The 23,810-nt window shown below is 42.0% G+C and overlaps 1 protein-coding gene across 1 annotated transcript in view; it reads right to left on the bottom strand.

The window, feature by feature from the left end:
* Positions 1–8,793: 8,793 nt before the first annotated feature.
* Positions 8,794–23,810, bottom strand: part of adam19b (ADAM metallopeptidase domain 19b) — a 28,121-nt gene continuing 13,104 nt past the window's right edge. Inside the window, exons 5-23 of the mRNA XM_033632470.2 lie at positions 23,638–23,714; positions 20,965–21,166; positions 20,784–20,849; positions 20,347–20,418; positions 20,075–20,241; positions 19,777–19,861; positions 19,143–19,282; positions 18,867–19,044; positions 18,693–18,782; positions 18,299–18,494; positions 15,509–15,617; positions 15,176–15,392; positions 14,954–15,031; positions 13,815–13,923; positions 13,571–13,700; positions 11,367–11,469; positions 10,919–11,269; positions 10,724–10,821; positions 8,794–10,645 (exon numbers count right to left, since the gene is read on the bottom strand). Coding sequence (XP_033488361.1) covers positions 10,639–10,645; positions 10,724–10,821; positions 10,919–11,269; positions 11,367–11,469; positions 13,571–13,700; positions 13,815–13,923; positions 14,954–15,031; positions 15,176–15,392; positions 15,509–15,617; positions 18,299–18,494; positions 18,693–18,782; positions 18,867–19,044; positions 19,143–19,282; positions 19,777–19,861; positions 20,075–20,241; positions 20,347–20,418; positions 20,784–20,849; positions 20,965–21,166; positions 23,638–23,714 — 2,475 coding nt within the window. The 3' untranslated portion in view covers positions 8,794–10,638. The remainder of the gene's footprint in view (positions 10,646–10,723; positions 10,822–10,918; positions 11,270–11,366; positions 11,470–13,570; positions 13,701–13,814; positions 13,924–14,953; positions 15,032–15,175; positions 15,393–15,508; positions 15,618–18,298; positions 18,495–18,692; positions 18,783–18,866; positions 19,045–19,142; positions 19,283–19,776; positions 19,862–20,074; positions 20,242–20,346; positions 20,419–20,783; positions 20,850–20,964; positions 21,167–23,637; positions 23,715–23,810) is intronic.

The raw sequence follows: 23,810 nt of genomic DNA, 5'->3' as shown, positions 1-23,810 counted from the left end.
ATGAGAAGGATTTGAAAAAAAGCATCCCCAGCCTGAGTGTGTCAACACCACGCAGCTAGTGCAGCTAACTCATGTGAGGCAGCTAACGCAGCTAGCCCAGCATATTATAACAACAAATAGCGTGCAAATCAACTCAGCTGCCCTCATCTTACCATCCTTGGTGTTCCCATGAAATTCGACAACAGGAGCGGGGATGCGCCGAAGCTCCACCGTGGGCTAGCAGCTCCAGGGAGGCTAACAACAGCTGAAGTGAAGCTACGGTTTTGACTGCTTCTGTCTCTCCGCCATTACGTCTTCTTTGTTGTTGAACGGGCTGCTGACTGACGAGCATAGATTCGGCGTAATGAAAAGAATCGATAAGGGAATCGTTAAGCATAAAGGCTAATGATGTCGATGAATTGGACCAGTTGGAACCGGTTCTTAACAGGAACCGGTTCTCGATTCCCATCCCTAAGCACAGGTGTTTTGACTTGTTTTGCCTGATTAGTGTGTGAGCAAGCACCTGACTCAAATCACCTGTGCTCACTTTGCACCATCATAGGTCTTTTTCACGGCAGACATCTTGACATGTCACAGTAGGAAAAGCACAGGTGTCAATAACAAAATGAATGGTGGCTGAATTCCACTTAGCTGCTTCAGGCCCTACCTGCATGTAAACAAACGCTTCTGAAAACGGATATTATTTTCCCCTTTTTTAAAATAAATAATTCTGTCCACATGACCTTTGTTTTACAAAACATCATCGTCCACATAGAATGCAAAAATGACCCCAAACACTAGCGCTAGCTGTCCTCAGCAGGCTCCCCTTATCACAAAGGAAATATAGGGTACAGGCTAATGTTACCTTTTACAAAATATCTACTGCAGATTTCATCACTGCTGGTTCCCGTTCGACATAAGGATGAAGGAGCTCACATAAAGACGAGTGATTTTTAGGTTCTGGACATGCTAATGTTTTCTTTTCATTCGTCATCAACAACGATCCCACACTGGAAAGTGTCCCACAAGGGACTGTTGGTTCAACCGGACCTGATCCAAAATTGTTGTTTCTGGTGGGCTTTAAACTGCAGATGCTGAGGTGGTACAAATAACACTGGGCACAGCCATGATGCAACAGATGCCTCTGTTTGTCCGTGAAGTGGTGCAGCAGTACTAAGTTTAAGTATGAAGTAGTTATTGAAAGCAGTGTTGATAAAATATAAACAAAGCAGTAGACTGCTATTGTTGCTGTAATACACAAAGCAACACTGAACATGTGCAAATTTCCAAAATGTTACATTTTACATGTCCATACAGATAAACAGTAACCAGAGTTTGGAAAAATCTGCACCTTAAAAAGCAATTTAAATAATCTCAGTTGTAATTACCTAAAATTTGCGTGTGGACAAAAGCCCAAACTGTAGAGGAAAAGATCCTTTTTCAGAAATATCTGTATGTGTAGACTGGGCCTCAGTTTCAGGGTCCTGGTATTGTACTTGCCCACTGTCACACTCACGGGAACACTTGAATAGAACAGAGCCATTGTTTGTGTTATTAGTGTTACCTGAGGCCTGTACTACGAAGGAGGCAATACGTTTGCCAATGGATATCAGATATAGAATTGTACTGTTAACTAAACTACACAGGAATGAACCAAAATGTTTTTCCAAATATTCAAAGTGTATTTTTTGGTTTCTCAAGATCTTTCTGTAGCTGTCTTACCACCACAATTACTTGATTTTACTTTTGTGCAGCTGTGGAGGAGCTCATCCATTTCCTCTGGAGACAACGTAGGACAGGAGTGTTCATCATCAGCAGACTCAAAAAATAAAGCATTGGCCACTGACTGTTTTAAGACTGCTTAATTTTGCCATTTTTCCAGTGTGTGAAAATGAGCTTAGACCTGTTTTAGTGGTAACTGGAGCATTTTAAAGTCCCTACACAACCACGGTGCACCATCCCAAGTGTTTTCACATATTACGTCTGATTAGACCTCGACTGCGACAGACCTCTCCCTTTACAGCTTACACAATTATCACACTCTGTCATTCAGTATTTAGCAAATTATTTTTGCACTGGCCGTTAAATTACATCTATAGATACAGACCTTATTATTCCCATGAAGGGCAATTTATTTGAGCAGCTTGCACACACACACACACACACACACACACACACACACACACACACACAAAATAATAATTTATCTAATGTATGTAATCTAGTGGTGGTGATACAGAACTGTAGGTAATTTGGGTCAATGTTCTCTAGGATTTAGTGTTGTTCATTTATTGGTATATGGCATAATTTAACATATACATACACTGTACATATCACATGCATTGTGTTCAAAAATCTGCTGTTTTCATTATTTTGAGATTTATTTTGATTGAAATGTTAATGTATATTTAAGTTATTTTTTCAAGTCTTTCATTAATGTTAAGAGAATTTTCCATTTTGGGATTTTACAAAAAAAATTACATTTAGACTGTAAAAGATGGCCTTTAGCACATTTTTTATGCCGGCTTTTAATCTTGCATCAAATAGTGAATTGCATACCGTATGCAGATTGTTGCATGTACAGCTCACTAGCAGTAAATAATGTACTGGTAGTGTTGAACTAAAAGAAGCGAGACAGCTGCAAGCCTTCAAAGTTAGAGATATTTAAAGCTTTTAATGGGTCAGTTAGGTACTAGAGATGTCGTGACAGCTGTGCAGGGGGGGGCCAATGGGATTTTTTTTTTCATGGGGCCCAAAATTCCTGGCGGTGGAACACTGGTCATGGCACTACATAAAAAAACTGTAAACAATACCAAACTTTTTATTCCAGGCTTCTGAAGGGCCTCCCTCCCAGTGGGGAGCTGGGTAATCAGTCCCACTTTTCCCCTCACTACAATGCCCCTGATGCAGGGTGAGCATAGCTCTGCTGAGCACAACTTATGTAATCAGCAGAAAGCAGGTGTGCAGGGTGACAAGGCATTTTTCCAACTGGACCTCATTAGGTCAAAGTGTGACTAATGACCTTCTACATTAGAGACATATTGCAGTGCCTCGTTTCACAAGTTCTGCTGCTGCCCACAGAGCTTAAAAGCAAATTAGGATCTTGCTTAAAATGCATGACAGATGACTGTAGTTTAGTCATTGTGGAAAATAGTTTACGATAGATCAGTATATAGATTTTTACCCCCCGAAGGAAGTGATAGTTAAGCAGGACTGCTAGGATGCATAGTTACTGATGTATCAGCTGGTGTTTGCCCTCAGTTGTCAGTTGGTATTGGTGAATGTTTTTGTGGTGTTTATCTGCAGACTATCATAAAATACTTGTAAAAAATGTTAAGAAATAAGAGAGAGGCTTATATTGAAGTTATGATAAAAAATCTGAGCAGAAAGGAGGAACTGATTGAAAGGAAACTGGGGAAAAAAATGGAGATAATCAGCATTACAAGTGGAAAAACAAGGCCAGCTTAATTAGGTCATTATACAAGGCAGGGGAGCTTTCAGCAGGTGAGATCCTCTCCTCACTGCCCTCCTGGCTGCGCCCCCCTCCCGCTGAGAGTGGAGGCGGGGGTGTCACCCCTGCGTTTCATCCCTCAGCCAATCATCATCTCTAATAAATGAAACTCCACAGGAAGTGACATGCTTGCTAACGCTAATTATGCTCAGCAGGAGGGGCTGGCTGCAATTAAGCCTCATGCTAAAGCCTCTGCCTGCCAATGCCACGTCTCCCTCTGAGTCACAGCTACCTTCACCTCCCTTTGGTCCTGTGGAAGATCACCTGGCTCTGCAGTCCGCAGAGAGCCGACCAGGAAGTGTGTGTATGTGTATGTGTGTGTGTGTTTGTGTTGGAGGAAGGTTGGTTCAGGGGGTCTGGCCTTGGTATTTAGCAGCCTTTTGATTAGAATAAATCAGAGAGCTTTCATCTCAGTGAAGGATGTGGAGATCTAAAGGGCAGGCACCTTTCAGCATTTCCAGCAGAGGGGGTGTCATTTAAACTTATACATACACTATCGATTCATAATCGATCGTTTAAAAAGCAAAGGCCTCCTCTTGTAACAACACGACCAAAAAACTTTCTTCTTTCTCCTATGACAAAATAAAGAAAATTCTGTTAATTTACAATTTTAATCTGGCATATATCGGTATAATAAATAAAGGCGTCACTAATAAAGCCACAGAAAATTATCACCCAGCTCTGCATTTCCCCTCAGCTGGACAGCGACAAGGTCCGAAACCTTTCTGTTCAGTCTTACTGCTCTCATCAGGTCATTTTCAGACACAGCATGTAGTTAACTGACTTTAACCTTCTGTACCTGTGAGGCATGACACAGCGGTCAGGACAAAGTTTGAGCAGGTAACCAGTGGCTCATGATTTAGCATTTAGCAAATAAAGAGCCAGATATTTCCCTTGGTAGTTAGTAGACACTAAAATGGAACTAAAAGGAGAGTGAGTAATAGACTTACATTCTTCAGGTGGCCAATAACACGACTCCAAATGAATACTGATGTTGCACTATTCCTGCTTTATGTGCAAACAAGCTCCTGTGTGCTAGCACATTCACCCTATCAATTCTATTTGATGTGTCAGTGTTGTGCTTTTAGGTTGTCACACTGCCCCCAAGTGTCCAATACAATAATTAAACTAAAGTTTTTTTCCTCCAATTATTATTTAGCCTTTTCTGCAGTCAGTCCAGTATTCAGCTGGTTAAGACTGATTGTTGTCAAACTAGGGCAGTCAGTATGAGGATGAAAATACATATCTCAAATTCTAGTGTTGTGCTGTGCATTTTTTAAGGAATATATTTATTACATTTTTTTTTACATACAATACAGAACAAAGCAGCTCGGACATGACATGACAAAAAAATTGTAGTTAAAAAAAAAAGGAAAAAGAGGGGAAAAATAGTGGGCATTACATCCTACAACCAGTAGTGTCGTGGAGGGTATACTCAGGTATACGAGGTATACCCACTTCTTTTTCTATCCAGTTACAGTATATATCCACCTATTAGCTTCACAGCCATTGTAATATATAGGAGAGTATGCCCACTTCCTCATCCATAACCTACCTATCTACCTAGCAGTACACCCACCTCATCAACTACCACTACACCACTGCCTACAACCACACAAAGGCAGCAACAAACAAACAAATAGGCTATATGGACAAATGGCAAGATTATAAGAAAACTGATTTACAGGCAATGTACAGAGACTGGCTAAGCTGATTCAGGAAATCCCTGTAATATGGAAGATGAGAGTGTAGGTGCTTTAAGTAAGGTTCCCCAGACTTTATAAAAAAAGCCCACTGTGCATCTTTGACAGTCAGATATAAAACAAAGATGTGGTGCATGGATTTATTATTTGTTCTCCAGTGTACCCAAGTTTCCCACACATGTCAGCAGAAACTCCAAATTAGATACAGCCCCTGACTGGCTGTACGTTAAAGTGCAATGAGATTACCTTTTTTTTCTCTTTTTAATGGTATTGTTAAACACAAGTTTAATTCTGTGAGAAGCAGCAACAGATGCTTTGAAGTTGGTGTTGGGTAATGACAAGACTCAAAAACTGTTTTTTCTTTCTCAACCACGAAAAGAAAAAAGAAACTGGATTAAGTTATAATGAAGAGATGTTTGTCAATCAGACAAAAACCCTTCATGTGGCTTTGGGTATTTTTTTTAAACATCTGATGTGGTTTAGCCCTGTTGCCTTCTTCAAGGTACAAAAAGAGTTAAAGAGTTGAAAACAGTTTTTTCCACTTGACTTTGCATTAGAATAAGCCATTAGAATACGTGAAATGATTAAAAAGTGCCTCTTCATCCTCTTTACTAAAGAAGCCATTATTTGTTCACCTGTCATTTTCTTAAAGGAGCTGTATACGACATACAGAACATCAAAATAGCAGCAAACAACTTTACCATGTAAATATATTTTAGAGTAATGGCATCCTGAGCAGAAAATCAAATCACGCTACCTCTGTGCGTGTTGTAATTGGACCTGCTGTCCATGCATGTTAGTGCATGTGAGTCCCCGTGTGTGTATTCCAGTAACTAACTAACTGCCGCCATTCTGCACTGCGCTCATACAGTGTTAACCACTAGCAACCACCTGTCCACCCAGGTAAACACCGTTAGCTCTGTCAGCACTGTTGCCACTGTAAGCATTGTGCGCAGATTGTGCTGTTAGCACCATTAGCTGCTAGCCGCTAGCTCAGCCACTGATAATGGTATGAGTTTGTCAAATAGTTTGTTCTCTTTGACCCTGAGGATACACCTCCTGACATGGACTCTGAAAGGAGCAATAGACTGTGACACTCCCTACACATTTGGGCATTCTTTGAAAGAAAGGCACGTTGATAAACCTTTCAGGGAATGAGGAACATGCACAAGAAAGCACTTGTTCACCATAATAGCTATGTCTGCTGTGAGGAGTTTGGTCATGGCAGATAGCTGGAAAATCTCCCAGTCACTCATAAAACCTGCATATAGCGCAGACACATAGGTGATGGGACCCTGGGGTGCAATGCCAATCATGGCCTTGGATGTGGTGTGATTTATATGTTGCAATCACCTTGCTCTGCAAAATGAGAGAGGAGAGAGTCAGGAAAAAAACTGTACGGTTAAGCACCACTTGTGTATCAGGGAATGCTGAAAACTGGTGGTAACTGTGAGCTTTGACTTCTTTTGGTGGTATCCACAGGCGGAGGGAGCCAAGAACATAGCACAGAAAGTGCGTCCAGGCTGCAGTGATTGTTGGCTGTGGTGTGGTGAATACCAAAAGGGTTGGCAAGATCTCTGAGAGGGAGAGGCAGGCACGCACAGAGACCGGTACATCAGAAACAGCACTAATTCATCTATGGGTGACAATTTCTGTGAAAATAAATAACAATCACCCTAGATATAGTTTCTTGACTTGTTACACAGACAAATAGGATGTTATTATTTCCCTGACATGTCCCAACTGCTAAAGCCTGCAGTCCACATCAGAAAACGGATTCATTTGGACAAATAAATCAGCTGAAAAGAAGCTGAGCAACACCTCTGATGAAGACTGCAGACTTTGGCTGTGAAGGCATGTCAAATAAAAAAAATAACACCCTATTTGTCTTTATAGAAGTCAAGAAACTAAGTGAAAAGGTCAGACAAAATCCTTCCCACCACTCCAGGCCTAGATGTAGCTGTTAGACACAACTCATTAGTTATTTTGCAGATACGTTGGTATAAGCAACTTACAAAATGTGTAAGCGCTAAAGTAGGTCAAGCAAACATGGATCTCTACAAATGGAGAAACAACTCATTACATTGCCTCCCACTTACAATGGCAGTGCTAATTAATTATATAAACAGGCACAAGAGATTGGTGCAGAAATGGCCTCCCAACTGCAGACCACGTGTAGCCCCACCAGCCAAGGATTTCCACATCCAGCGTCTTTATCTGCAAGATCATGTGGGACCAGCCACCCAGCCGACACAAAAATTTTTTTGCACATGTTTAGATTTTGTGTACTAACAGTCAGAAACTGTCCCAGGAAAGCTAATCTGCATGCTCATTGTCTCACCAGGGTCTTGACCTGACAGCAGCTCTCCATCGTAACCAACTTGCGCTGTTGTGAAGGCCAATGGCATGCTCCCTCAAAACTTGGGACATGTATGGCATTGTGTTCTGTGATCAAACCGCACATTTTAGGTGGTTCTAGGTGGTTGTCCACCAGTAAAGAGAGCCAGATCTCTGGAGATGACACGAGGGCTGAGCACGTGGAAAACATGGCAAAAACACAAGTAAGCACAAGGCACAAAAAACCACAAGGAAGAAATCAGTACAGAAGCAACACTGGAAAAGCATACACCTGGCATTATTGACACAGACAGAATTATCTGGCAGAGTAGTGGAGTGGAGACCAGGTATATGTAGGCAGGTTGATAAGCTGAGTGGGAACAGGTGTGCCTTGTCAGCTGCAGTGGGAAGAGCCAACCATGCCCCCTGCCACACACAAGAATCACCACAACCAGAGGGTCGTTGGTACCCATACAGACCAAGTATGGTGCACGGGCTGATAGCTGGAGGACGAAATGCCCTTGACCAAGGCACTTAAGCCCCAACTGCTTGGGACACCTGTCCAAGGCAGCCCCCTCACTCTGACATCCTTCCATTTAATGCATGTATAGATCCTGTTTGTACATGTGTGTATTTCAGGCCTGCGTGTATATGACAACAGAATGAAAAAAATAATTTCCCCTTGATTAATAAAGAATATCTTCTTCTTCTGTCTTCTATTGAGTGCATAAAAAGTCTTAAATCTGCAAAAACTGTAAGCAAAACAAAAGTATTGCATAAACCTGTATACCTGCCCATGATAGAATGAATGTGAAACCTTTGGATAGATATTCAAACTGTGTCATTATCTGCCTGTTTTATAAAGCATGACATTTATTTATTAATCTATTTGAGACCTTGATTACATAACTTACTGTTGGTCACAGTTCAAATTGCTCATTGGCAGAGGCAGCATTGGAACAGGTGATCCCCACCATCCTAGTTTTTACAGTAGACTCATAATGGATAATGGCTGTCAACCACACGTCACAGAGACTGACAGATACACCAACACACAGGACTTAACAGAGTGTTGTCTACGTGTTGTAGAAGCCATTGTACCTGTGTGTATGAATTGCTACTTGCAGCTACATTGAGAGGTGTAACAGGATTATCTGATGACCAATGCCAATGTAGTAGACCTAAGCTACTACTGAGCATGCTCTTGAATCTGGGAGTGTTTAAATCCTGGTATGAACACACACAATGACAAAACACGACCAGTTAAAGTGTATAATATCATATTTTTATTTCTCATGTGTTTATTTGAATTCCATTTGAAGACACAGTGTTGCACAGTGCCAGGGTTTGCATAGGTCTGATAGGAAGGTAAAACATGGCAGATGACACTGTATTTCCATATTACAAATAAAACCAGGTCATCCGCCAAGCAGTCAAAGGGACCAAAGTTTTTAAGAGTACCTTACAATAATTACAAAATGATCACCGTCACACAGCCTGAAATATCTTCTCAGATGTTTGAGTAACTTTATAGCATTTTGGTCATGAGGGAACGCCCACTAAACAGTTTCAAAAGCACTGGCAGACGAACATGCAGAATGATTAAAACTGATGGTGCAAATTGTCATGATTAACTGATACATGTAAATACAATTATGGCTCATTTTTTTCTCAATGCAAAATCATTTGAAATGTTGCCCTGGACAAAGACAAAGTCAAATACTCACCGTCTGTGGGGTTTAATGCATCAGTGGATGAATATTTGACATTAAAAAGATTGCTCAAAGTGCAATACCACAACAATATAAAATCACTAAAACAAAACTAACAGCGAAACTGAAAAATCCCTAACATTTCCTGCTACATATCAGACACGTATCTCTCATCATAAGCATATACTTACAGCATGCATGCAGGACTTTCACTGATCCCCTGTAGTCCAGTTAAAATCCCATTCTGATTCACACATAAGAAGCAGAAGCACTTCAACATTGGCATCTTTTCTTAATATAAGATATCCCTTTACAGCTGATGCTCTTTGAGAGACACCATGTTTAGTACACAGGCTACACTGTAAACATTCATTTTTTTTTCTTTGCGATTAAATACTCCTGTACCAGTGTTTAAACACCGCTGCACACATGGAACAATTTCACATTTCCATTAACTTTTGGGACAATAATAACAAAATGTTTTTTAATCCACAACATTCGCTGTTTCAAGTTGTGAAAGCAGACACGTAGGGCAAATTTACACAACACAGATTCACACTGTAGTTGGTAACTTTTATAAACATAGCTTTTTGCCAATATCACAAATCAGAATTTGCCTCAGAGGGCTTACAGCATACGACATCCCTCTGCCCTTGGACCCTCACAGCGGATAAGGAAAAACTCCCCCAAAAAACCCTTTAAAGGGAAAGAAAATGGTAGAAACCTCAGGAAGAGCAACTGAGGAGGGATCCCTCTTCCAGGACGGACAGTTGTGCAATAGATGTCGTACAGAACAGATCAGCAGAATAATTTACAGTGATCCATATGACAAAATTCACGGGTACCCGGGTGCCTGTCAAACTAGGCAGCGTTGATCAAATATGAATCAAAATTTTGTTACTGCGTTGCCTATTTCTTGCCTAAAATATTTCAGAAACATATTTTTGTGTGCTGTTTAGCTGTAAAATGAGAAAGTTGCTGCAGCCAGGTGGTGCTCGGTGCATCACTTGACTATCTCCAACAACATGGCAGCTGGGTCACAAACTTTATTATTTCACACACTACCCGTCTCGTTCAATACTTCGTGGACGTAGTGAGAGTTTCAGTAAATATGGCAAAAAGTTATTTTCATAAAAGGTACCAACTGTGGCTTTCAGTCTAAATCTTGAAGATTTAAGACTTAAAACATACACATTGTGATATGTACTATGACTTGCTGTGACTCTACCACTTTCTCTCAGTACACATCAGTGTAAACACACTGTAATCCACAGACCCGGAGTGTCAAGTATTCATCATATCCCATACTGCCACATTTTCTTGTCAGCTGCTGATATTCAAAAAGACAGCCTGAGACAGTCCTTTAAGTGTTGGTCCCCAACGGTTCCCTGAGTTTTTAGTTTCTAAAAGAAGCAAAGAAGAGGGAAGTTAACGAGGAGTCTGTATAGATGGACATTAGAGAACGCCACCAGATGAATTACCTGTTTGGCTTTTTCTGTCCAGCAGATGGAGCCAAAGCAGCTTTTCCTCTTTGGAGAGCATTGGCGTTAACCTGAGGGCCTTTCATTTGTTGCTGTTCCTACATCAAAATGACAAGTCACAGATTTCACATTCAGTTCACTACTTTACTCCAAAACAAACAAACAAACAAACAAACAAACAAACAAAAAACTCACCCCTGATGGCCTGTTGAGAGGGCATGGTGGTGGAGGTCTGCTTGGAGGGTCTGGTCGGGGTTTGGGTACTGCTGAATGCTGTGAGTTGGGTTTGGCATGCAGGGAAGGTAAAGGTGGAGGTCCTGAGGGTGGTGGAGGAGCCTGGGTTCGTCTCTGTTGGCTGAACTGCGCAGATTTAACGGGAGGTGGAGTGTAACCCTGAGGAGAGTACTGTCTCTGAGAGGAAGCTACAGACTGAGGCGTCTGCTCTGCAGCATACGCAGGTACGGGAGGAGGCTTCACAGCTGGACGCACAATGGCGTTTCTGGACCGAGTTGAGCAAGATGGGCTCGGACGAGGAGAGGATTTCCCCTGTGGAAGAATGCAACCATTATCATACGTTTAGTGGTTTATCTAATAATCACAGACAATAGAGAATCAGAGTATTGGTCACAATGGGCTTCTTTACCAGGTGATCTGGGTCCTGTTTTTTTAGTAAGAATGTCGGGTTGGCATGGCCGTTCACATGACCGTCGGCAAACAGCGGCTTGTTGTCAACTGGGACTGAACAGCTGAGGGGTGAAACACAAATATAAAAGTACAGATCATTTCGAAATCAAGACAACATAGAGACTACAGCAAAAGTACATCCGTGGCAAACTGCTGCTCACTATACAGTACAGGCCAAAAGTTTGGACACACCTTCTCATTCAATGCGTTTTCTTTATTTTCATGACTATTTACATTGTAGATTCTCACTGAAGGCATCAAAAATATGAATGAAAACATGTGGAGTTATGTACTTAACAAAAAAAGGTGAAATAACTGAAAACATGTTTTATATTCTAGTTTCTTCAAAATAGCCACCCTTTGCTCTGATTACTGCTTTGCACACTCTTGGCATTCTCTCCATGAGCTTCAAGAGGTAGTCACCTGAAATGGTTTTCCAACAGTCTTGAAGGAGTTCCCAGAGGTGTTTAGTACTTGTTGGCCCCTTTGCCTTCACTCTGCGGTCCAGCTCACCCCAAACCATCTGGATTGGGTTCAGGTCCGGTGACTGTGGAGGCCAGGTCATCTGCCGCAGCACTCCATCACTCTCCTTCTTGGTCAAATAGCCCTTACACAGCCTGGAGGTGTGTTTGGGGTCATTGTCCTGTTGAAAAATAAATGATCGTCCAACTAAACGCAAACCGGATGGGATGGCATGTCGCTGCAGGATGCTGTGGTAGCCATGCTGGTTCAGTGTGCCTTCAATTTTGAATAAATCCCCAACAGTGTCACCAGCAAAACACCCCCACACCATCACACCTCCTCCTCCATGCTTCACAGTGGGAACCAGGTATGTGGAATCCATCCGTTCACCTTTTCTGCGTCTCACAAAGACACGGCGGTTGGAACCAAAGATCTCAAATTTGGACTCATCAGACCAAAGCACAGATTTCCACTGGTCTAATGTCCATTCCTTGTGTTTCTTGGCCCAAACAAATCTCTTCTGCTTGTTGCCTCTCCTTAGCAGTGGTTTCCTAGCAGCTATTTGACCATGAAGGCCTGATTGGCGCAGTCTCCTCTTAACAGTTGTTCTAGAGATGGGTCTGCTGCTAGAACTCTGTGTGGCATTCATCTGGTCTCTGATCTGAGCTGCTGTTAACTTGCGATTTCTGAGGCTGGTGACTCGGATGAACTTATCCTCAGAAGCAGAGGTGACTCTTGGTCTTCCTTTCCTGGGTCGGTCCTCATGTGTGCCAGTTTCGTTGTAGCGCTTGATGGTTTTTGCGACTCCACTTAGGGACACATTTAAAGTTTTTGCAATTTTCCGGACTGACTGACCTTCATTTCTTAAAGTAATGATGGCCACTGGTTTTTCTTTAGTTAGCTGATTGGTTCTTGCCATAATATGAATTTTAACAGTTGTCCAATAGGGCTGTCGGCTGTGTATTAACCTGACTTCTGCACAACACAACTGATGGTCCCAACCCCATTGATAAAGCAAGAAATTCCACTAATTAACCCTGATAAGGCACACCTGTGAAGTGGAAACCATTTCAGGTGACTACCTCTTGAAGCTCATGGAGAGAATGCCAAGAGTGTGCAAAGCAGTAATCAGAGCAAAGGGTGGTTATTTTGAAGAAACTAGAATATAAAACATGTTTTCAGTTATTTCACCTTTTTTTGTTAAGTACATAACTCCACATGTGTTCATTCATAGTTTTGATGCCTTCAGTGAAAATCTACAATGTAAATAGTCATGAAAATAAAGAAAACGCATTGAATGAGAAGGTGTGTCCAAACTTTTGGCCTGTACTGTATATGTGGAGTAATAGCATTTTACACTCCAGAATAGAGCTGGGCAGTGTATCAGTATGATATGGATACTGTGATATGACACTAGACATCGTCTTAGATTTTGGATATCGGGATATACAAGTGTTGTGTCCTGGTTTTAAAGGCTGCATTACAGTAAAGAGATGTAATTTTCTGAACCTAGCAGTCTGTTCCAACTGTATCTGATTACTAATGATTACATATCAAAAATCTCATTGTGTAAATATTTTGTGAAAGCATCAACAGCCAACCCTACAATATGGTTGCAATATAAAAATCGAGGTATTCTGTAAAAATATTGTAATATTTGATATTCGCCGTATCACCCAGCCCTGTTTCAGAGTTACATACGTTGGCACCGGAAGTGTAGCAGATGTTTTCAGTGGGTGGAGTTTATGTTTGTAGCAGCACCAGAGTGCAACAGCAGCCAAAACTACAAAGAGAACCAGGGGGAGGACCAGCAGGACCGGAAGGAGACTGCCTGTTGGAATATAAAATAAACTACAGTCAGAGAGCTGCATAAATTCAAAGAAATATCTTGAATTGTCAATATATGAAACACACAGTTGTATGTTTTAAAAATAATGTATCTCACTCTGGCTGATGACAGGTCCACTGTCCACACTCCCACCCGACCCCTTCTTGTCACACAGAGGAGGAGCCCAGCCCGCGTCACAGTGGCAGTTATGATTGTTGTTGCACAACTGGTGAAAGAACATATTACACATTAAAATTACAACATAATGGTTATATTCATTGCATCGACATGCAGCTAGAGGAGCAAATGACACTTTAGGACTATGGAAGTACTTCAAAATCAGACTAAAGACTTTATACTTTGTGTACATTTTGCTGATAACACTAATACTTAACAAGCATTATATTGTTTTGGTGCGATTCAGAGAGATGGAGATATCGGCCGTAGAGATGTCTGCCTCCTTTCGAATATAATGAAACTAGATACACTCTGCAATGTCTCTTCCCAGAAATCATGACCCAGTTACTCAAGATAATCCACAGACCTTGCTGTGAGCAGCTTCATGTAGGAACTATTTTCTTTCTACCGAACTCCATCAAGTGTATATCTGCTGCTAGCTCGTATAGCACCACTGAGCTAGCTAACGTTACAGCTCAGCCAAGGAGGATGCCATTAATGTTTACATCTCGTGGTGTGATGAGCACGAGTTTCTTGTCCCTGAGTAGATGCACGCTTCATTCTGCTCGGTGATGTGGTTGGCTGGTGTAGTTTGGTAGAAAGAAAATAGTTCCTACATGAAACTGCTCACAACAAGGTCTGTGGATTATCTTGTCAAACCAGAACAAGATTTATCGAAAGAGACACTGATGTTGAGTGTTTCCTTTCTTTTTTTGGAGCTTTAAGCCCCAAAAGCCGAGCAACATCTAGTGTCATTATATTGGAGAGAAGGCAGACATCTCTATGGCCTATATCTCCAACACTCGGCAACTTGCACCAAAACAATCTAATAGCACTACTGGTAATAGGAAACATGTAGTTTTGATTTTAGGGTGAACTGCCCCTTTAAATAAAATTTAAAATGCATGACTTCCACTTGTACTGGAGGATTTTTACTTTGCTTAATTGCTACTTTTAATTAAGGTAAAGATCTGAATCCTTTTGCACCACTGCCAAGTTTGCCATCTTTTCATAACAGTGGGCTAGCAGCCAGATCTTCCCTAGCACTCCTAGGAAATCCATCTCATAAAGAACCCTACCCCATGTCCGTGGCACTTGGCATTGCACTCATCGGCTCTAAGGAAAGATGCATTGCGGCATTCTCCATTAAAGCAAATCTGTTGAGAGAAGGAGGGGTTCAAGGAGAGAGAGGGGTTAGAGAATCGAGTGGTTCCTTAAGACGTCTCAAAGAAAGATCTATAGCACGCTCTTTGCTACAACAACAAATTCCACTTAGCATATCTTCACACATTCACACTCACCGAGTGATCACCACACTTTGTGCCTGTCATGACAAGGCCTGGGTCCAGAGTGTCACCCTGTCCCTCCTCGTCCCCCTGCCCAGGCTTGTACACATGTGTTCCCATACACTGGATCTTCTTGTTGCCAAAACTGACAGTGGTTTCTATGCGAACAGCATTGTTCTCAATGGGCTTGGAGGCTGAAGTTAAACACTGGATTTTCCCACATTGAGCATCCCTGGCAGAGATGATAAAAAAGGGTATCATCAGTGTGTTGATACTGATCACTCTCAGGAAGTGTAGATCCCCTCCTTAAACTGAGTGAGTGAATGAACCAATATGTTTTATCCTTACTTGTCCTTACAGCTCCTGTACTTTCCAAACAGGTCTTTGCCACAGTTGCCGTACATGTCCCCGGCCTCATTTACCTTCTTAAAACACAGGTCAGGGGCTGGGCGGCCATCTGTGGCCGAAGGAGAGAAAATACACAAAAATACATGAATACAGATGCACATACGCACACAATAATACACACACATACACGCAGTAAATGCATGCACAGTGTGTTATGTGACCACCTGATGGAGACCAGATGGCATTCCTTACTGTTCTGTGTGGCTCCTGTGGTACTACAAAGGCTCTCTGGGGAGGCTCTGTCACAACGTGAATATGGACACTGTCCAATAACAATGGCTAATCCTGCGACCCACTGAGGACTCATCTCTAAATCTACCCACCCTCTCTGCTTCAACATACACAGGATGTTTAACTGCTTTGAAGATACACCATGAGATTGTTTGATGATTGAAATATTGCACATACACACATAAGCAATAGTTGAGAGTTAGGCGACATTTAAACTTATTATCTCATTAAAGCTTTTATTATCCCATCATGGCATTAAAAACAAAGGAAGAATAGAGTCAAGAATTAGATTATCCTTTAGGGAGTTCCTTCATTCAATTCAAAATATAATGTAATGTCAGTATTGCACATTAAAAATCCAATTTAAAGGGGAACAAGGCCATTTACAAAATTTGATATTATTCTGGAGGCTATATAACATGATGGAAAATAGTGCAACCTGCTCAGGCACATGCATATTGCAGGCAAGCAGCAAGCTTAAAAATAAAGCCAACGTGCAGGCTGAACTGCAGTTCTTTGAACGGCCACTTGAGGCTTTCTCCAAAAGCGAGTCAGTCCCTAAAGACACCCATGTTAAAATGCACAACTTAACAGCAGAAATAAAGATGTTCACAGCCTGGTATGTATACAGCTGTGGTCTCTATCTCTAATTTAAACATTGATGACAACTACACAGGGTGAATATTTATATAAGTCACCTGTTTACATTTTATTAAGGCTTAAAGATGCGCAAATTTATGGGCAGGCCGCTTTGAGTGACAGGCCATCTGCTGATAGTGTCCTTGACTTCTCAGTCAGATCCACCCCTCGCTGCTCCACATCTCCAGCCTCCACTTCTGGCTCCAAAACACTAAGATGGCGACTACCAAAATGCCAAACTTGAGCTTTCAGAACAGGAGTTCGCAAACCAATGGCTGACGTCACTGTAGCTAAATCCATTACTTTTACAGTCTTTGATTGAAAGGGTGGGCCGGGAAACCACTAGCTCCATCACAGGAAACAATAAGTGCCTGCCAGTGACAAAATTAATGGAGTGTAGACAACATTTGCAATATAAATAAACATGTTGTCACTTTCTGAATCTATTTTATGTTTACAATAAACACTGTATCAAACCTTTCTGACTTCCTTCATCTTCCAGTCATGGTTTGCACTAGTTCTGTCCACTGGAAAGGAGAAATCCATGACAGGATTTCAGCACATGATGCGACAGCCATCATATGACACTTACAGGAGAATTGTGGCTAGCAGCTGGTCACAGGCCCAGCATATATATTGTGGTAGCTAGCGTAGGAACAAAATTAATCATTACTATATATAGACATGTAATATTCTGCTTCCTTATGTGTATAAGGCTTCATTATACCTGACGTAAACTGAGTCCTTGGAGAGTTTTCATTTGTGCATAAAAAGCTTCCTTTGCGGCTGTTCTCATGACAGTTATCAGTTAAATGGAGGCCTCCCTTTGCCTACCTTTTTTTCAAGTTTTAATGATATCATGCGACTGAATCTATGATTCCTTGTCAGACCTATAGAGGACACTCAAGGTGTCAGAGCTCTGACCCTACAGCTGGAGTAGACTGGCTCTGTTATAACTCTTATTATTCTGCTCTATCATTTTAGTAAATAACACAAAGAAAACCTGATTGTTTCACTCTTTATTTATTCACTTCTGCCACAACACCAACTAATTAGGTAGAAAGATAGCATTAGCCATATCTAATTTCAGAAATACAGTATTAACTTTTGTTGACCAAGTAGAGCATGGATATGAAAAGTTCAAGATGCCTTACTGGTGAGCTGTTCCTGACTGTGGAAACTAAAAGCTAGCTGCTCTGTTCCAATGAATTCCTACATTAATACTGGAGCACGACAGAAGTTATAAAGGTATGACACAGTTTCCCTGTCTTATTAGTGTTTAGTGTTAACATGAAATAGATTCAGAAAGTGACCGCATGTTAATTTATATTGCAAATGTTGAAATTGTACGCTCTTCATGCCGCCACTGGCAGGCAGTTACCACTTCTTGTAATGGCGCTACCACCTCGTGGTTTCCCAAAGTACCCTTGCAACATGCGAGTACATGAGCAGGATGCAGTATTTTTTCCATCATGTTCCATAGCCTCCAGAATAATATCAGCTTTCTGAAAAATGGCTGTTGTTCCCCTTTAATCTTTTACAAACTACAGTAAATACAACCACTCAGTGTTGGTGTCACACATTGTCAGGATAGATTAAGGATTGCTAATCTCCAATTTTACAAAATATTGAGTCAAGAAGTTATCTTAATTAGCAAAGATAACTGAGACACTATTGACTATTCAGTACTACTTTAAGCTCGTGTTATAAATAGAGGTATTAGACTGCATTAGGTGTAGCTAAATGCGTCCAATAAAGTGGAAACCAAGTGTTTGTGCATGTGATCAAAACAGATGATATAACTCATTTGGAACAAAATACCGATGAATATCACACATTAGAAGCACCCAGTTTACCCACCTCGTCCCCAGAGAGAGCGACACTGCTGCTCCAGGGTCAGACACATGCCGGTGTAACAGTAGGCCTGCCCGCCTGCACAAGATATACCATCCACTAAGTAGAAATTAGCAGGGCAAGACTCTGCCTTCCCATCGCAGTACTCTGGCAGGTCACATGACCCCGAGGCAGCACGACACAGCTCACCTGGTCTCTTCAACTAGACAGAGAGATGAAGAGGAGGAAGAGGAGTTTAGGAAACACGGGAGGATGAAAAGAGACATGAAGAAATAATTATTGTAGAGCTATAATTCAATTTCTGTTCATCTAGTAGTGAGAATTAACCCGGGGGGACACATCATTCATGGGAGGGTTTTTGTGTTTATTTGTTTAGAAGACCATCAGATTCTAATGTTACCTTGCAGTTATCGCAGCAGACGCCATGGGCACACTCAGCTCCAGCTTTCAGAGTGCAGTTGTTGGCATTACAGCAGGGACTGGTACACTCCTACACAAAAAGCAAAGAGTCATGAGTCCTGGCAGAGACATACGAGAAAAATATATACTGCAAAATTCAAGAGACACAACGCACCTCTTCCTCTCCACAGTCACATTCTTCTCCATCCTCCAGGTAACCGTTGCCGCAGCGCTGCCCCCCATACATGGATCTGGTATTTGGCAAGTTGAAGAGACACTTCCCTCCTCCAGAGCTCAGGTAGCTCTTCAGCTCCTTCAGGTTACAGGCATTGAACACACGGGGAAATGGATGCCTGTGGCGTGGTGAGGAAGAAGCACAAATATAGTATGTAAGACTTGTTTCTCTGCTTTTCTCTTTTCTGTTAGTTTAATAATTTATTCCATATCATACCCAGTAGCAGCAGCCATGATACAACCTCCGTCTTCAGCCTTTGCCTGGCAGCAGCCTGTACTGTCGTGACTCATGCCGAAGTTGTGGCCCATCTCGTGTGCCATGGTGGCAGCTACACCCACAGCTGACTCTGAGTGGTCCTATTCAAAAGAAGAGTCAAAGTTTACCTAATGATCAGTAGAAAAAGTCCATATTTTAGGGACATAGGTAAAAATATATATCATGCTATAGATTTCTCATTGCATTTTGGAGACACTGTCATCACTGGATACAAGCTGGTGTTATACTAACCTAAAATAATTTAAACTTCACTGTAAGAGCTTTATTGGATCATCTTTTTGTTTGTACAAGAAACAAAATCTAAATTTTAAACACAGAGCAAGTTATTTTTGATAAGTCACAAGTTGAAAACTAATTGAGGATTGGCCATTACATTTTTTACTCCACATTGAGCACATTGTTTGGGGTTTGGTGTCTTGCTCAAGGGCAGTTCGACACATGGAGAGGAGGAGATGGAGATTAAACTACCAATGCTACAGTCACTGGCCGACCCGTTGTACCACTTGAGCTACACCCATCGAGACGTTCACTCACATGGAGAGGATTACTGTTTGTTTGGACTCTTGTCTCTCACCGTGTTCACTCCCCCAGACTGGTAGTCGGAGCACATGGCTCTGAGAGGTGCCAGCCCGATGGTGGTGCCCTGGAACCCTTTCCCCCTGGAGACATAAAACGCCACTGGTGATTAGTTTCATCTGGACAACTGCCCACTGGGATACAACTGGTGATGGTTGTTGTCTCATGTAATGAACATAAAATCAATTGCCCTGCGGGACTGGAGGCTTAGAGCTGAGGGGGGGTACACTAGTGTTGAAGAGGGTGACGAATGACAAACAGGAAGATTAGAGGGAGACAGAGAGTGAGACACTGACGTGATGAGCTGAGCGTTGTCATTGGGGAGCGTGCGGAGCTGTTTGCCTCTCCAGGACAGGAACGCCGCCAGAGTGCTGTGAGGGTTGTCTGAAACGCTGATCATGTCCTTGCTGGTCCACACCTCCAGACCGATCAAAGCCACACGGATGCTCAAAGCCTTGTAGTACTGCGGGTGTGGGCAGGAAAAGTCGCAAACACAGTCACTACTAAATCTAGGTGAGATGAAATTGAGTGTCATTTTGTGCTTGTCATGATTCACTTTGAATATTACCTTGTCAACCAGGTTGGCCGCTTCCAGTAATTTCCGTTTAGTGTTCTCGAAATTGCTACCATGCTTCTCAAACTGCAAACGACATAAACCACATTAAACACAGAAATAGACACACCAACGTTTATGTTTTTTTTCTTTCTTACATCTTCTCTAACCACAAAAGGGGATTTCAGACTTCAGGGTTTGAATCAGCACTCTACACTTACCATACCTAGCTCTACATGATGTAGACCCTGCACAGATCGCCAGCCGGGCTCACACATAAAGACAGACAATGATTCATGCTCACATTCACACCAACTATGGGCAATGTCTTTGAGCTCATTTCACATACAAAGCCACATCCTGTACTTCCACATTTAATCATGTCATTAAAAAATGTCCCTATTTGGTTAAAAAGTGACCAAGTATGCCCATATTTGCAGCTGTGACCTCACCTCAGCTTTGTCTGCCACTATCAGCAGCTCTACGTACTTCATATTCTGGCTCAGGTCCCTTTTTTCCTGAGAATAAAGACAGAATAATAAAATACAGAATATGTGGTGAAAATAGTGTCATGCTTTGCATAAAACTTGCAAAGGCTTTCAGACATTGATCATCATTCTTGCCCCAACTCACCCTCACGCTCTGCGGTGACATCATTCCACGGATGAAGTCGTCAAGGCCTTCCTCGTGCTTCTTGTTGCCATGGTGATGCAGGCAGCTGCCTCTGGGTAGATGGAGACTCTCGGCTCTGAACACAGCGTGCTGCTGTGCGCCCGTGGAAACAAGAAGAGGCTCTATCAGGTAGCTGACGCTTGTGTTCAGAGAAATCAGTCCCCTGGGAAAACAAGACACTGCTGATGGTTCCATCCAATCATAGCACGAGAAAATTGATGTGGGTCAATGCTGTTGCTGTCTGTCTATCTGCACACTGTGAAAACAACCGTCCTTCTGAATCTTAAAAGATAAGATTAAAGGTAATTTCCAACAGTCACTGTCAGACTGAGGCGTGGGTAACATATAAATGGCTGCATGTCAGATTGGGATTCTTTTATTTGGCTGTGGTGGTTTTACGGATGGGCGGAGTACAGCCAAGTGTCTCATGTGATTTACTGCTGTTGATAAGTGAAGATCAGCTGGGGCAGACAGAGCGACATGCAGTCTTTGGGCTTCTTCACAAAACCCCCAATAAGCGCAGACGTTCATATACAAACACAAAAGCATGCACACAGGCGCCGGTCAAGCAGCTGTAGAAAACATCTGGAGAGGTCACACACCCACATGTCAGTGTGCCTCTAGGCTGTGTTTGCATTTCTCCTGAGAATCTTCATCAGCAGAAAGATGTATTCATTCACTCATCCTCCACACGCAGAGCACTGAACCCACAAAAACACACGAAAGGCTACGATTTCTGTCACTGCTTGCCAGTTCCTCCTCTGTCCCGGCCTCTCTGATTGTCTCTAGCAGGAAGGGTCAGCTGCCTTGGATCCACACCAGGAGGAAACTACAGGATCTCCATAGTGAGCTGTACTCAATGAACCAGCTCTGGAGCCAGTGACCTACTAACCTACTAGACTGCACAAGACAGTACACACAACTGTTTCCTGTCACCTTACCCACTCAGCCATAGTTTGAACACAGGCTGGACAGTTGTGCAGGGTTCTTCTTATCTACAGATCAGATTAATCATGTCCACAAACAATGTGAGGATTCTCTCTGAGACCTCTTATCTTAGTCTTAGAGTTCTTAGTAAGGATTCCCACCTCAGGAGAGGAGATGAAGCTGACCTGATGCATGCAATTTTTTGTTTGGATCTTAATATGGCAGCTAGGGGTGTTGTTATATACTACAATTGATGATATTAATGACACGTAAAAATGAAATATTGATATCTTGTTAACAATACACGTAATATCATGTAAATATTGCAGATAATTTCTGTTTCTTTACATGCACCTGGTTGCCTTTTCGCTATCCATTAAGCATTACCGATCTTTTTTTGCAATTTTGTGCAGTTATGTAAACAGACTCCTTCGCACATCCCTAAACTTGTGTTGTAAGTGTAATTCATTCGCCAAAAAGAGACAAAATGCACCATAAACAAGGTTACAGATGAATTTGACTGTGGCATTTTTTGTCAAATTTTCTATGGATTCAATCACTTATTTTCCATAACCACTTATCCTATTGGGGGTCACAGGGGGGCTGGGGCCTATTCCAACTGACATTAGGCAAGAGGCAGGGTACACCCTGGACAGGTTGTCAGACTATCACAGGGCTGACACATAGAGACAGACATAGAGACCATTCACACTTACATTCACACCTACGGGCAATTTAGAGTCACCAATTAACCTGCATGTCTTTGGACTGTGGGAGGAAGCCGGAGTACCCGGAGAAAACCCACGCTGACATGGGGAGAACATGCAAACTCTGTGATGTCATGATAATATTGTTATCCTGCACTCATTTAGCTATGATAATCGTGTAGCCATAATGGCAACCAGTGCATTTGTATTTATATAACTGGATAACTTTCACGTTTCTGCAATAACCTGATTTCTTAAATGTTGTGCATTGGAGAAAACTGTTAGTGTAACTGGAGAAGGAGATACTCCCAAAAAAGGTGATTTCTTGGCCAAGTGTAAGTGTAACCAGGTTTCAATCAGCTTATCACATCTCTGCATGTGGAAGACAGGGTAAGTAGTGATGTCGAATGCTGTGAAAATGGCCCAAACATTTTGACAAATTTCCTCGTCTGTTCTGGCAAGTCTACCAAATAGGAAATGTTGAACAAACATATTACTGTATGTTATGTAGACGGGTAATGTATCAATTACTTAGAAGACAGTGGGGAAATTGCTATGTATCCATTAATTCTGTTTTGTTGGCCCAAGATGTTTACACGTCAGCTGGAAAACAAGGCTGTAAAATTAGCATTAATGGAGCTGAAAGCTTTCATTCACTGAGTGAGTGCTGCCAACCTATTTTTATATGATCAATCACAAATATCACCCCGACACGATCTGCAGCACTAACTCCCTGTTTTTGAGCATTGGGAAAACTTTTCTCTTGGCTCCACTTCTTGCAGCTCTTTACTGCTTTGCTGCAGAAACTCCGAGGCTACAGAAAAGTCCTCTTCCCTGCTCTTAACTTTAGGAGCTGTCTTCATGAACAGCTTTTTACTTTTAGTGGGATTAAGTCTTATGGGAGAGTTCTTAGGATCCTATGAAATGTCTTTCACCATTGGGACTAACTCTAAATATTGGGAAACTTGACGCATACAGCCCGTGATAAAGTTTTACTTACCTGAGTCCTGAGCATGTGCTAACAACAACACTTGAGCCTTCCATGCCCAGAACCTCCCCATGGTAGAAACAGTGTCCCTGCAAGACAAAAACAGTTAACCTTTAGAGACCCGCGCACCTGCCGGTGATCTCAGCCGAGATTACTGTCTTTAAGAGGCTGTAGCAGGCTGCAAG

Source organism: Epinephelus lanceolatus, chromosome 7, assembly GCF_041903045.1.
Source record: "Epinephelus lanceolatus isolate andai-2023 chromosome 7, ASM4190304v1, whole genome shotgun sequence".
NCBI lineage: Eukaryota > Metazoa > Chordata > Actinopteri > Perciformes > Serranidae > Epinephelus > Epinephelus lanceolatus.
The sequence above is the reverse complement of the archived record's forward strand: the minus strand, read 5'-3'. Positions and strand labels throughout refer to the sequence as shown.